General features: G+C 44.1%; 1 protein-coding gene across 5 annotated transcripts; it reads left to right on the top strand.

Annotated features, from left to right (window-relative positions):
• The first annotated feature begins 234 nt into the window (after positions 1 to 234).
• Positions 235 to 13,265, top strand: LOC115194380 (mitochondrial inner membrane protein OXA1L-like). Of its 5 annotated transcripts, none has more exons than XM_029754034.1 (10): positions 235 to 468; positions 6,012 to 6,134; positions 7,380 to 7,471; positions 8,812 to 8,955; positions 9,338 to 9,423; positions 9,651 to 9,815; positions 10,071 to 10,175; positions 12,077 to 12,239; positions 12,436 to 12,516; positions 12,969 to 13,265. In XM_029754034.1, exons 2-10 carry the CDS (start codon positions 6,082 to 6,084, stop codon positions 13,097 to 13,099), a joined length of 1,020 nt encoding a protein of 339 aa, XP_029609894.1. In that variant the 5' UTR covers positions 235 to 468; positions 6,012 to 6,081; the 3' UTR covers positions 13,100 to 13,265. The 5 variants fall into 5 exon arrangements, with proteins under 5 accessions (XP_029609894.1, XP_029609892.1, XP_029609896.1 ...); XM_029754032.1 differs by lacking the exon at positions 7,380 to 7,471 and adding an exon at positions 6,326 to 6,602; XM_029754035.1 differs by having other exon boundaries at positions 253 to 330.
• The last annotated feature ends 114 nt before the right edge of the window (positions 13,266 to 13,379 follow it).

Raw genomic sequence — 13,379 nt, 5'->3', positions numbered from 1 at the left:
TAAATTATGCCTCTTGAACAAATATACCTACTGTCTTTCTCTTTGAACGTTTCAATACCTTTGAATTATTTAACAGTAAGATTCATATCGGCCTAAAATATACCAATTATTTAGCTAGTTTACATACATTTTTTAACTATTTGATCATTCGTTTTTTGATAACGTGGTTTGTCCATTTATACTTTCCGTACCAGCAATTATTTCACTAACCATTACAACATGGCTGCGGTCAGGAGTGGTGTCACTCCGGTTTCTCTAACGATATGTTTTTTAAGACAAGCTGGAAGACCAATTCCGGGGAACCATTCATTTACAGAGAGATGGAACCAGGTTTGAGTTGTTCATGTCTTTGTGCTGTTGAATTCATGTATGAGTCTGACAGCAAGCGTTAACAGCGATTCTAAACCGCACGCCCGACTTTGTGCTTAGCTCTGTGACTTTGAGTCATTGTTGAGCTAACGTTAGCAGGTAAGTGAATTAGCTTACACCTTTCTATCAAATATCTACATGCCAAACACAGGATATAAGATTGCAGCTACGTATGTTTGCATAGCTATAACATTGTTGGTAGCAGTCCTGTCCAACTGTCTGCATACACAAGTGGTCATGTAAAGTCAGTTATGTATGACATGTTAGTTACACTAAACAAAAATGTAAATTCAACATGTAAACTGTTGGTCCCATGTTTCATAAGCTGAATTAAAGAACCCATACATTTTCCATATGCATAAAGAGCTTATTTGTCTCAAATTTTGTGAAACTGTTTACATCCCAGTTGGTGAGCATTTCTCATTTTGCCAAGATAATCCATCCAACTGACATGGTGGCATATCAAGAAGCTGATTACTAAACACCATGATCATTACACAGATGCACCTTGTGCTGGGGACAATAAAAGGCCAATCTAAAATATGCAGTTTTGTCACACAACATAATGCCAGAAGTGTCAAGTTGAGGGAGTGTGCAATTTCCATGCTGACTGCAGGAATGTCCACCAGAGCTGTTGCCAGATAATTGAATGTTATTTTCTCTACCATAAGCTGCCTCCAACAGAATTTTAGAGAATTTGGCAGTAAGTCCAACCTGCCTCACAACCGCAGACCACATGTACGGTGTTGTGTGGGCGAGCGGTTTGCTGACGTCAACTTTGAACAGAGTGCCCCATGGTGGGGTTATGGTATTGTCAGGCATAAGTTACAGACAATGAACACCATTGCATTTTATCGATGGCAATTTGAATGCTCAGGCACCGTGACGAGATCTTTACATGCTGACCACACTGCTCGCCATATAAAGTCAAAAATAAGAAGCCTGGAGGAGAGATGACTAGAAACTAATTCAGTTTACTGTTTTCTGTTGATTTAATTGTTGAAGTAGGTAAAATAACAACCCAATGTTTATATCCCAGGTCAAATTAGCTAGCAACAGCAAGCTAGGTAGCTACATTGCCATAAATGTTTCATGCTTTTTTACATGTCCCCAAATTAATATAATTGGTTCAGTTTGTTTTGAGATATCAACCTGCGTGTCCTGGTCTCGTGTGGGTGGACAAAATCAACTTGCGCGTGGTCTGGTCAGCATGTTAAGCCTGTTGTCCTGCAACTCATCCACTGCCATCACCTCATGTTTCAACATGATAATGCGGAGCCCCATGTCGCAAGGATCTGTACACAAGAGGTCAACCGATTTATGATTTTTCAACGCCGATTATTTGAGGACCAAAAAGCCGATACCGATTAATCGGCCAATTATTTCCATATAATGACAATTACAACAATACTGAATGAACACTTATTTTAACTTAATATAATACATCAATAAAATCAATTTAGCCTCAAATAAATAATGAAACATGCTCAATTTGGTTTAAATAATGCAAAACAACGTGTTGGAGAAAGTAAAAGTGCAATATGTGCCATGTAAGAAAGCTAATGTTTAAGTGCCTTGCTCAGAACATGGGAACATATGAAAGCTAGTGGTTCCTTTTAACATGAGTCTTCAATATTCCCAGGTAAGAAGTTGTAGTTATTAAATTATAGGACTTTCTCTCTAAGATTTGTATTTCATATACCTTTTGACTATTGGATGTTCTTATAGACACTTTAGTATTGCCAGTGTAACAGTATAGCTTCCGTCCCTCTCCTCGCTCCTACCTGGGCTCTTACCAGGAACACATCAACAGCCACCCTCGAAGCAGCGATACCCATGCAGAGCAAGGGGAACAACTACTCCAGGTCTCAGAGCGAGTGACGTTTGAAACGCTATTAACGTGCACCCGGCTAACTAGCTAGGCATTTCACATCGGTTACACCAGCCTAATCTTGGGAGTTGACAGGCTTGAAGGGGTGGAACGTTCCAACAGGAATCTGTTCCAAAAAAAGTTAAGTAAAAGGTTGCCAACCAACAACGCATACAAACCTAGCTAACTAGCTGCCGAATAGGCATCAACTCACCACGTAGCTTGTCCATAGGCAGACGTGAGGACAGACATTTTTCGGAATAAACGTGATGAGTGAAAAACCACTCCCTATCTTATTCTGCCGCTATACAACTTTGTTGTTTTTTGGAAACCTTGTTATTTACGAAGTTTTTGGAATAGATTCCTGTTGGAACGTTCCACAAATTATACCCACCCAGGTTGAAGTCATAAACAGCGCAATGCTTGAAGCACTGCGAAGGGCTGCTGGCAAAACGCACAAAAGTGCTGTTTGAATGAATGCTTACGAGCCTGCTGCTGCCTACCACCGCTCAGTCAGACTGCTCTATCAAATAATAGACTAAATTATAATAAACACAAATACGAGCCTTGGGTCATTAATATGGTCGAATCTGGAAACTATCATCTCGAAAACAAGTTTGTTTTTTTTCTTTCAGTGACATACGGAACCATTCCGTATTTTATCTAACGAGTGACTAAGTCTAAATATTCCTGTTAGGCATTGATGTTTATGGTTAGGTACATTGGTGCAACGACAGTACTTTTTTTCGCAAATGCGCTTGTTAAATCAACACCCGTTTGTTGAAGTAGGCTGTGATTCAATGAAAATTAACAGGCACCGCATCGATCATATGAAACGCAGGACACGTTAGATAACTACACATGGTTGATGATATTACTAGTTTAACTAGTGATTATGTTAAGATTGATCGTTTTTTTATAAGTCTAATGCTAGCTAGCAACTTACCTTTGCTTCTTGCTGCCCTCGTGTTACAGGTAGTCAGCCTGTTAATCCTTGTGGAGTGCAATGTAAGGCAGGTGGTTAGAGCGTTGGACTGGTAACCGAAGGTTGCAAAAATGAATCCCCCCTGAACAAGGCAGTTAACCCTGTTTCTAGGCCGTCATTGTAAATAAGAATGTGTTCTTAATCTGACTTGCCTAGTTAAATAAAGGTGTAAATAAAATAAAAATCGTTGGCCAAAAATGCCGATTACCGATTGTTATGAAAACTGGAAATCGGCCCTAATTAATCGGTCGACCTCTAGTACACAATTCCTGGAAGCTGTAAATGTCCTGGTTCTTCCATTGCCTGCATACTCAGACATGTCACCCATTGAGCATGTTCTGGATCGACCTGTACAACCGCGTGTTCCAGTTCCCGCTAATATCCAGTGACTTAGCACAGCCATTGACGAGTGTGACATTACACAGGCCACAATCAACAGCCTGATCAACTCCATGCGAAGGAGCTGTCGTGCTGTATGAGGCATTTTTGTTTTTTAAACCTTTATTTAACTAGGCAAGTCAGTTAAGAACAAATTCTTATTTTCAATGATGGCCTATGGATCCTGATTTAGCTGCTGCCGAGGCTGCAGCTACTCCTCCTGGGGTACAGCAAAATTTAAGGCAGTTATAACATTTTAAAAACGATACATTCACAACACATTAAGTGTGTGCCCTCACGCCTCTACTCTACTACCACATATCTACAACACAAAATCCATGTGTATGTGTGCCTGTTTGTAGCTCTTCAAATGGTCACACCAGATACTGACTGGTTTTCTGATCCCATATCAGCCAGTAACTAGCTAACTAACATTAACTAGATACAGCCTTGAATGATACAGCCTTGATAACATCAACAATGTTATACACACATACGTAGCTATCCTGTGTGTGGCATGTAGTTTTAGATCTATGATAGAAAACCTTGGCCTAAACATGATCATGACAAGTAAGCAATATCTTTGTGCACCTCCATCTGCCCCAAAGTCAATATACACTGCTCAAAAAAATAAAGGGAACACTTAAACACAATGTAACTCCAAGTCAATCACACTTCTGTGAAATCAAACTGTCTACTTAGGAAGCAACACTGATTGACAATAAATTTCACATGCTGTTGTGCAAATGGAATAGACAACAGGTGGAAATTATAGGCAATTAGCAAGACACCTCCAATAAAGGAGTGGTTCTGCAGGTGGTGACCACAGACCACTTCTCAGTTCCTATGCTTCCTGGCTGATGTTTTGGTCACGTTTGAATGCTGGCGGTGCTTTCACTCTAGTGGTAGCATGAGACGGAGTCTACAACCCACACAAGTGGCTCAGGTAGTGCAGCTCATCCAGGATGGCACATCAATGCGAGCTGTGGCAAGAAGGTTTGCTGTGTCTGTCAGCGTAGTGTCCAGAGCATGGAGGCGCTACCAGGAGACAGGCCAATACATCAGGAGACGTGGAGGAGGCCGTAGGAGGGCAACAACCCAGCAGCAGGACTGCTACCTCCGCCTTTGTGCAATGAGGAGCAGGAGAAGCACTGCCAGAGCCCTGCAAAATGACCTCCAGCAGGCCACAAATGTGCATGTGTCTGCTCAAACGGTCAGAAACAGACTCCATGAGGGTGGTATGAGGGCCTGACGTCCACAGGTGGGGGTTGTGCTTACAGCCCAACACCGTGCAGGACGTTTGGCATTAGCCAAAGAACATCAAGATGGGCAAATTCGCCACTGGCGCCCTGTGCTCTTCACAGATGAAAGCAGGTTCACACTGAGCACGTGACAGACGAGTCTGGAGACACCGTGGAGAACGTTCTGCTGCCTGCAACATCCTCCAGCATGACTGGTTTAGCGGTGGGTCAGTCATGGTGTGGGGTGGCATTTCTTTGGGGGGCCACACAGCCCTCCATGTGCTCGCCAGAGGTAGCCTGACTGCCATTAGGTACCGAGATGAGATCCTCAGACCCCTTGTGAGACCATATGCTGGTGCGGTTGGCCCTGGGTTCCTCCTAATGCAAGACAATGCTAGACTTCATGTGGCTGGAGTGTGTCAGCAGTTCCTGCAAGAGGAAGGCATTGATGCTATGGACTGGCCCGCCCGTTCCCCAGACCTGAATCCAATTGAGCACATCTGGGACATCATGTCTCGCTCCATCCACCAATGCCACGTTGCACCACAGACTGTCCAGGAGTTGGCGGATGCTTTAGTCCAGGTCTGGGAGGAGATCCCTCAGGAGACCATCCGCCACCTCATCAGGAGCATGCCCAGGCGTTGTAGGGAGGTCATACAGGCACGTGGAGGCCACACACACTACTGAGCCTCATTTTGACTTGTTTTAAGGACATTACATCAAAGTTGGATCAGCCTGTAGTGTGGTTTTCCACTTTAATTTTGAGTGTGACTCCAAATCCAGACCTCCATGGGTTGATAAATTGGATTTCCATTGATTATTTTTGTGATTTTGTTGTCAGCACATTCAACTTTGTAAAGAAAAAAGTATTTAATAAGATTATTTATTTCATTCAGATCTAGGATGTGTTGTTTAAGTGTTCCCTTTATTTTTTTGAGCAGTATATTTCTTGAGATTTGTGATACAATTATGGTGGTCTGACCATTTTAAACCAAACCACAATATAGCTAACTTGGCTAGAAACAGACTTCTGCGTGTGCGTCATCATGCTGCATTTACTGCTGCATTGTCTAAGTCATCCTATCCTACAATATGCCACAAAGTAAAGTGGATCAGAAAGTTGTAGTGCATCATCTGATTTTAACTTGTTATTATGTCCCTTCTACAGAGGTCCCATCTTTACACAGCAGTAGAATGTAGGAGTCCATCGACTAGATCTGTTCTTGGTCGACGTCACAATGGGAGGTTCTTATTGGTCAGTGCCATGGCCGTCAGGCACAACAGCTCACAGGTGAGTCGGTGTCAATGTGAAATACAGTAACTAGTCTGATCCTCTCAAATTATTCTACATTACACCATGCTCTGGTTGTTACACCTTGAAAAATGTGGTCAAACTCCAAGACACTTCCTGTGGCATAATAGTTTGTCCTGTCCCTTTGGAAATCCTTCCACCTGTTTGTGAAAGAGGTATTATATTTTCAGATCCCAAGTGAAACCCTTCCCACGGCATCTCCAGTGCTGGAAGCATCTATCCCCAGCACCGTAGTCATGGATCCCGCTTCTATAAACACACAGCCAATCGCTGAGCAGGTGTTTGAGGCTGCACCAACCGTAGTGGATGTTCTGCAGGGGGTGGGAGTAGAGCTTAGCCTATCAGAGCTGGGCCTGGGGAGCGCCACCCCCGTGGGCCTGGTCCAGAACCTACTGGAGTTCATGCATGTGGACATGGGGATGCCGTGGTGGGGAGCTATTGTTGTAGGTGAGACATTTTAGTCATTCAGCAGACGCTCTTATCCAGAGCTACTTACAATTAGTGCATTCGTCTTTAGGTAGCTAGGTGAGACAACACATCACAATTGTATCAAGTACATTTTCCCTCAACAAAGTATTTATCAACAAAGTCAGTGCAAGTAGGAAAAGGCAAGTGCCTTTTTCTTTTTTGAGGGGGTCGTCGGGGGCGCCGTGACTTATTTAATTTACTCTTCAAACAGGTAGGGTTTCAGATATTTTTGGAAGATGGGCAGGGGCTCCGCTGTCCTGACGCTAGGGGGAAGTTTGTTCCACCATTTGGGTGTCAGGACTGAGAATAACTTTGACTGGCCTGAGCGGGAGCTACCCTCCCGTTGGGGTGGGAGGGAAAAGAAACCAGAGGTGGTGGAACGGAGTGCTCTGGTTGGGATGTACGGTTTGAGCATAGCCTGACGGTAGGCAGTGGCAGTTCCCTTTGCTGCTCCATAGGCAAGCACCAAGGTCTTGTAGTGGATGTGAGCTTCAACTGGAAGCCAGTGGCGTGTGCGGAGGAGCAGGGTGACATGCAAAAACTTAGGAAGGTTGAACACCAGGCAGGATGCAGTATAAGTAGCAGGGGTTTAATGGCACAAGCGAGGAGCCCAGCCAACAGATTTGCAGTAGTCTGGATGAGAGATGACAGGTGCCTGGATTAGGACCTGTGCGGCTTCCTGTGTGAGGAAAGGTTGTACTCTACCAATGTTGTAGAGCATGAACCTGCAGGAGTGAGTCACTGTTTTGTTTACAGAGAACAACTGGGTGCTGTCCAGGATTCCGGGTCCAAGCCCAACATCCAAGCTGAGATGTCTGCCAGGCACGCGAAGATGTGTCGCCACCAAGGTGTCAGAAGGGGGCGGGGAGGAGAAAAGTAGTTGTGTGTCATACGCATAGCAATGCTAGGAGAGACCGTGTGAGGATATGATATGGAACGGCAGGTAGCCTAGTGGTTAGAGCATTGGACTAGTAACCGAAAGGTTGCAAGATCGAATCCCCGAGCTGACAAGGTAAAATTCTGTAGTTCTGCCCCTGAATAAGCCAATTAACCCACTGTTCCTAGGCCGTCATTGAAAATAAGAATTTGTTCTTAACTGACTTGCCTAGTTAAATAAAGGTAAAATAAGAATGATCGAGCCGATTGACTTGGTTTAAAGAGAAAAGGTTTTTCCACTGCTCAGGGATTTGAACCAGCGAACTTTTGGTGACTGGCTCAACGCTCTTAACCACTAGGCTACCTGCAGTTCCAGTTGAGTGAGCTTTTTGAAGCATGACTGGTTAGGGTCAAGAAGATCGTTCTGGAAGAGAGAACCAGAGAGTTGGTCAGAGACAGCACAGTGTGTTGCTAAGAAAACAGGGATACCGGTCTGTAGTTTGACGTCAGAGGGGTGGAGTGTTGGTGTCTTGAGGAGGGGAGCAGCTCTGGCCATCTTGAAGTCAGAAGGGATGCAGCTAGTGGTCAGGGATGAGGGAAGTGAGGAATGGGATGTCTCCAGAGATGGTCTGGAGGAGGGGATGCAGCTAGTGGTCAGGGATGAGGGAAGTGAGGAATGGGATGTCTCCAGAGATGGTCTGGAGGAGGGGATGCAGCTAGTGGTCAGGGATGAGGGAAGTGAGGAATGGGATGTCTCCAGAGATGGTCTGGAGGAGGGGATGCAGCTAGTGGTCAGGGATGAGGGAAGTGAGGAATGGGATGTCTCCAGAGATGGTCTGGAGGAGAGGATGCAGCTAGTGGTCAGGGATGAGGGAAGTGAGGAATGGGATGTCTCCAGAGATGGTCTGGAGGAGGGGATGCAGCTAGTGGTCAGGGATGAGGGAAGTGAGGAATGGGATGTCTCCAGAGATGGTCTGGAGGAGGGGATGCAGCTAGTGGTCAGGGATGAGGGAAGTGAGGAATGGGATGTCTCCAGAGATGGTCTGGAGGAGGGGATGGGGTCAAGTGGGCAGGTTGTTGGGTGGCCGGACACCACTGGTCGCAGGATTTGATCTGGAGAAAGAGGTGAAGGCTTAAGGTAGTTCTGTGTGAGTAGGCTCAGTGAATGAGTAGGGGATGTCGTCATCCATTCCCCCCCCCCCCCCCCCCCAAAGTGGTTGACAGTCATCCGCAGGAAGGAGGTGGAGAGGAGTTTCCCAGGGCTAGAGGCAGAAGCTTGAAATGTAGTGATGTTTCTCTGTTACACACCCAGGCACAGTGCTGGCCCGCATCATGGTGTTCCCAGTCATCGTGAAGGGTCAGAGGGAGGCGGCCAAGCTGAACAACGTTATGCCAGAGATGACCAAATTCACCAACAAGATGAACGAGGCCAAACAGAGCGGAAACAAGTTTGACTGTTAGTCTTTTTTCCTCAACTAACTTCCATTTCACGACTCATCTGTATCATCCCTCTGTATTTATCCCCCCTTTCGTCTCCCATTGTAACTGTTCCCTTCTTTTATTGCTCTACTCTTCTCATGTCATTATTCTACTTTTAGGGCTGGTTTCCCAGATAGAGATGAAGTCTAGTCCTATACTAAAAAAAAAGGATTGTTTTAGTCTAATATTATATCTGTTTTGGCTTCTTGCGGTCAATTTGCAGTCTACAAATGATTTGTAATTATGTTTTGGCCCGCTGACCATCCGCTCAAGGAAATATCTAGTTGATTATCCCTGCTGTAGTGTGTGACGTCTCCCTCAGTTTCTCATGTGAGGTCATATTTCTGTGTGTCTCCTAGTTTCTAAGGCGTACTCTGACCTGACCGCTTTCCAGAAGAAGCATGACGTCAACCCTCTCCGTGGCTTCCTGGTCCCTCTGGTGCAGGTCAGTTACAGCTCCCACTCTCTCTCCCTTGCTCCCACTCTCTCTTTCTCTCCACTGATTTCGAAGAAAATAACTCCTATAGAAGTAATATCATAAACTCCCACTATAGCCCATACCTCCTCACAATGCTTTTTGATTTGGTGAACAAGGAGAAAGAAGATTATTAATGGGACCTAGTATTTAGGACCCAAGACTAACCCCACCTCTCTCTCTCTCTCTATTTCCAGACTCCAGTCTTCATCTCGTTCTTCATTGCTCTCAGAAAGATGTCCCACCTCCCTGTCCCCAGTATGCAGACAGGAGGGTGCTTGTGGTTCTTAGACCTCACAGCAGCAGACCCCTTCTACATCCTTCCCATCGCTGTGACAGGAACAATGTTCGCCATCCTGGAGGTAAGTTTACCTAAGTTTAGTCAGGTCATAACCCTGTCCCTAGGCTATTGGGCAGACATGTCTGGGGAAAATATTATTCTGCTGCGTTGAGCCTGGAAGAATAGCTTTTTTTTTATCAAACAGACAATACATTTGTTTTAAATCTTAGATTGAAATATTTGAAGCAAGAGTATGAATAATATTTACATTTTATTTGCATGGTATTCACAGTATTGAGCCTGAATAACAGCCACCTGGCTGTCTCCGTCTTCTCAGTTGGGGGCAGAGTCTGGTGTGGATAACCCTAACCTGAAAGCCATGAAGACAGTGTTCAGAATCATGCCCTTCGTCATCCTCCCCCTCACCATCAACTTCCCCACGGTCGGTCGCTCTCTTATTTCTTGCGCCCCCTGTGGCAATATCATATTATGACATGCGTCTTCCGCAAACAAGTATGCAGTAGCTCCGGGATAGTTCTCTTCATTTCGTTGTGACTTAATCTTTAATATTTTTCCGGGCTAGTCGTGTTGAGATTAAAACACTTGTGACACTGCAGTTATCTGTCTGGCGTGGCGTTATGGAGCCAGTCTGCTAACCTGTTTCTCTCAAAGAATAATGAGGTAGTGTGGTTGACAATGCTTTCAGCAGTATGGGGATACTTTGTTTATTTCCTTGTTATTCAACCTTTTATTTATCCAGGTTAGTCTCATTGAGATAACAGCAGGGTCATGCAGAGCCTGTGTTCTAGCCGTAACCATCCTGGCTGGTCACATACAGGACCTTTTAGAAGGAATTCACACCCCTTTACTTTTTCCACATTTTGTTGTGTTTTAAAATGGATTAAATTGAGATGTTTTGTCACTGGCCTAAACACAATGCCCCATAATGTGAAAGTGGAATTATGTTTTTTGAAATTGTTCTAAATTCACGTATTCAACCCCTTTTTGTTATGACAAGCCTAGATAAGTTCAGGAGTAAAAATGTGCTTAAGTTCGATAATAAATTGCATAGACTCACTCTGTGTGCAATAATAGTTTAACATGATTTTTTTGATACATCTACACCTCATCTCTGTACCCCACACATACAATTATCTGTAAGGTCCCTTAGTCCAGCAGTGAACCACAAAGACCATGGAGGTTTTCCAACGCTTTGCAAAGAAGGGCACCTATTGGTAGATGGCACAAAAAAAATCAGACATTGAATACCCCTTTGAGCATGGTGAAGTTATTAGTTACACTTTGGATGGTGTACCAATACACCCAGTCACTACAGAGATACAGGTGTCCTTCCTAACTCAGTTGATGGAGAGGAAGGAAACAACTCGGGGATTTCACCATGAGGCTAATGGTGACTTTGAAACAGTTAGAGTTTAATGGCTGTGATAGAACTGAGGATGGATCAACAACATTGTAGTTACTACACAATACTAACCTTGACAGAGTGAAATGGAAGCCTGTACAGAATAAAACAAATATTTCAGGATTAAAAAAAGAAATGGAGTGGACCTATCGACAGACAAAATCCTAGAGGAAAACCTGGTTCAGTCTACTTTCCACCAGACACTGGGAGATGAGTTCACCTTTCAGAAGGACAATAACCTTAAACACAAGGCCACATCTACACTGGAGTTGCTTACCAAGAAGACAGTGAATGTTCTTGAGTGGCTGAGTTTAAAGTTTTAACTTCAATCTACTTGAAAATCTATGGCAAGACGTGAAAATGGTTGTCTAGCAATAATGAACAACCAACTTGACAGAGCTTGAAGAATAATGGGCAAATGTTGCACAATCCAGGTGTGGAAAGCTCTTAAGCGACCCAGATAGACTCACAGCTGTAATCGCTGCCAAGGGTGACTCTAACAAGTATTGAGTCAGGAATGTGAATACTTATGTAAATTAGATATGTCTGTATTTGATTTTCAATACATTAGCAGGAATATCTTAACATTTTAACTTTGTCATTATGGGGTATTGTGTGTACATGGGTGAGAATTGTTGATATTTAATCCATTTGACGTCAGGCTGTCCACAACAATGTGGACTAAGTCAAGGGGTTTGGATACTTTCTGAAGGCACAGTACCTACTACTCCCCACCAGAGTCCTGGGTTTTATCCCCATGTCCACCATTCCTACTCTTCTCCCCCTCTGTTTCAAACCGTCGAAGTGGAAATGTAAAAAGTATATATTTTTAAACAGCAGACACGCTTGTAGCAGTATGACCCTGTCTGAGCATCAAAGAGCTAGTCTGGTAATCTCCCATTTGTATCTCTCTCTCCCAGGCGGTGTTTACATACTGGATGACATCCAACTGCTTCTCCCTGGCCCAGGTGGCCCTGCTCAAACACCCACTGGTCAGACAGAAGCTGAGGATCCCAGAGAGGATCAAACACCCGGTCTCTGCCCTGCCCCAGAACGAAGGCTTCATCCACACCATCAAGAAGGGTGGGTGTGGTGTCACGGATGGAAAGGGGTGGGGGGGTGTCATGGAGTCACCTTTGGATATATTCTGGTTATTTGTCTTTCTATCTTGCTTTCTCTTATTTGCCTCCCTGTCTCTTCCTCTTTCTCCTGTTCCTTTTCACTCTCGGACATAGTGTCTTGCTCCCTATTAAAACATGGTTTTCTGTCTCTTCTATAGGCTGGAAGAACGCTCAACTGGCCCAGCAGTTGGAGGAGAGGGAGAGGAGTATGAAGAGCCACCTGGACATCACTTCTAAAGGTAAGGCACTGGTGCCTTTTTTCATTTTACTGCCACCCCTTTCTTCAGATCAATGCCATTTCCTACATTTACTGTATTTTTATTTAGTTCCTTAATGGAATTTTTTAACAGCAGGTTGACGTTTATTGTCATGAGTCTTGTCTTGGAGCGATTTCCCTCAAAATTGAATATATTGTAAAAATGTATTAAAGTAAAATGTAGCTTTTTGGTCTTAACCTCAATGTCTAACCCTAAATTAAGTGTGGCTAGGTTTCAAATCAGATGTTATAACTTTGTGCCAGCTAGTGACCACTCTGCAGAGCTGCCTCCAGAACACGATTCATGACGAAAAACGCTGACCTGCATTTTAACATGTACCTCACTGATTAACTCAATCTGTGAATATTGTAGTGGGTTTATGGTTTTCCTTTCACCTCATGCCTTTCTCTCTTTGTGCTGTCCTCTCCAACCAGGTCCACTGAGGCAGACCTTCACCCACAACCCTCTACAGAAGTCAACATCTTCCATTGCAGCAACAACAACAACCAAGTCAGCCATAGCAAAACAAGCGGCCCCGGCAACCGGTGGTAAGGAGGAGACTTGATTGAAGAAGAGTGACAGACAGTTTGAAGGCCCAATGAATCATGTGTACATATTTATTGAGGGGGATTGGTAGAGGACATGGACACGGAGGGTTTATCGTTTATAAATGTAATATTATAAATGTAATATTCTAAATAAAGAGCTAACTTCCGTTGCCTTATAATGTCTATGATAACCTGGATTCTTATTTGAAAACATGAAATCGGTGTTCATTATATCCATTGGCATGACGGCAAGGGAATTGTTACAACTAGTGTCAGTATTGTATGGTGGATAGAAAC

Source organism: Salmo trutta, chromosome 5 (assembly GCF_901001165.1).
Source record: "Salmo trutta chromosome 5, fSalTru1.1, whole genome shotgun sequence".
NCBI lineage: Eukaryota > Metazoa > Chordata > Actinopteri > Salmoniformes > Salmonidae > Salmo > Salmo trutta.
This window is presented reverse-complemented; position numbering and strand designations above follow the sequence as displayed.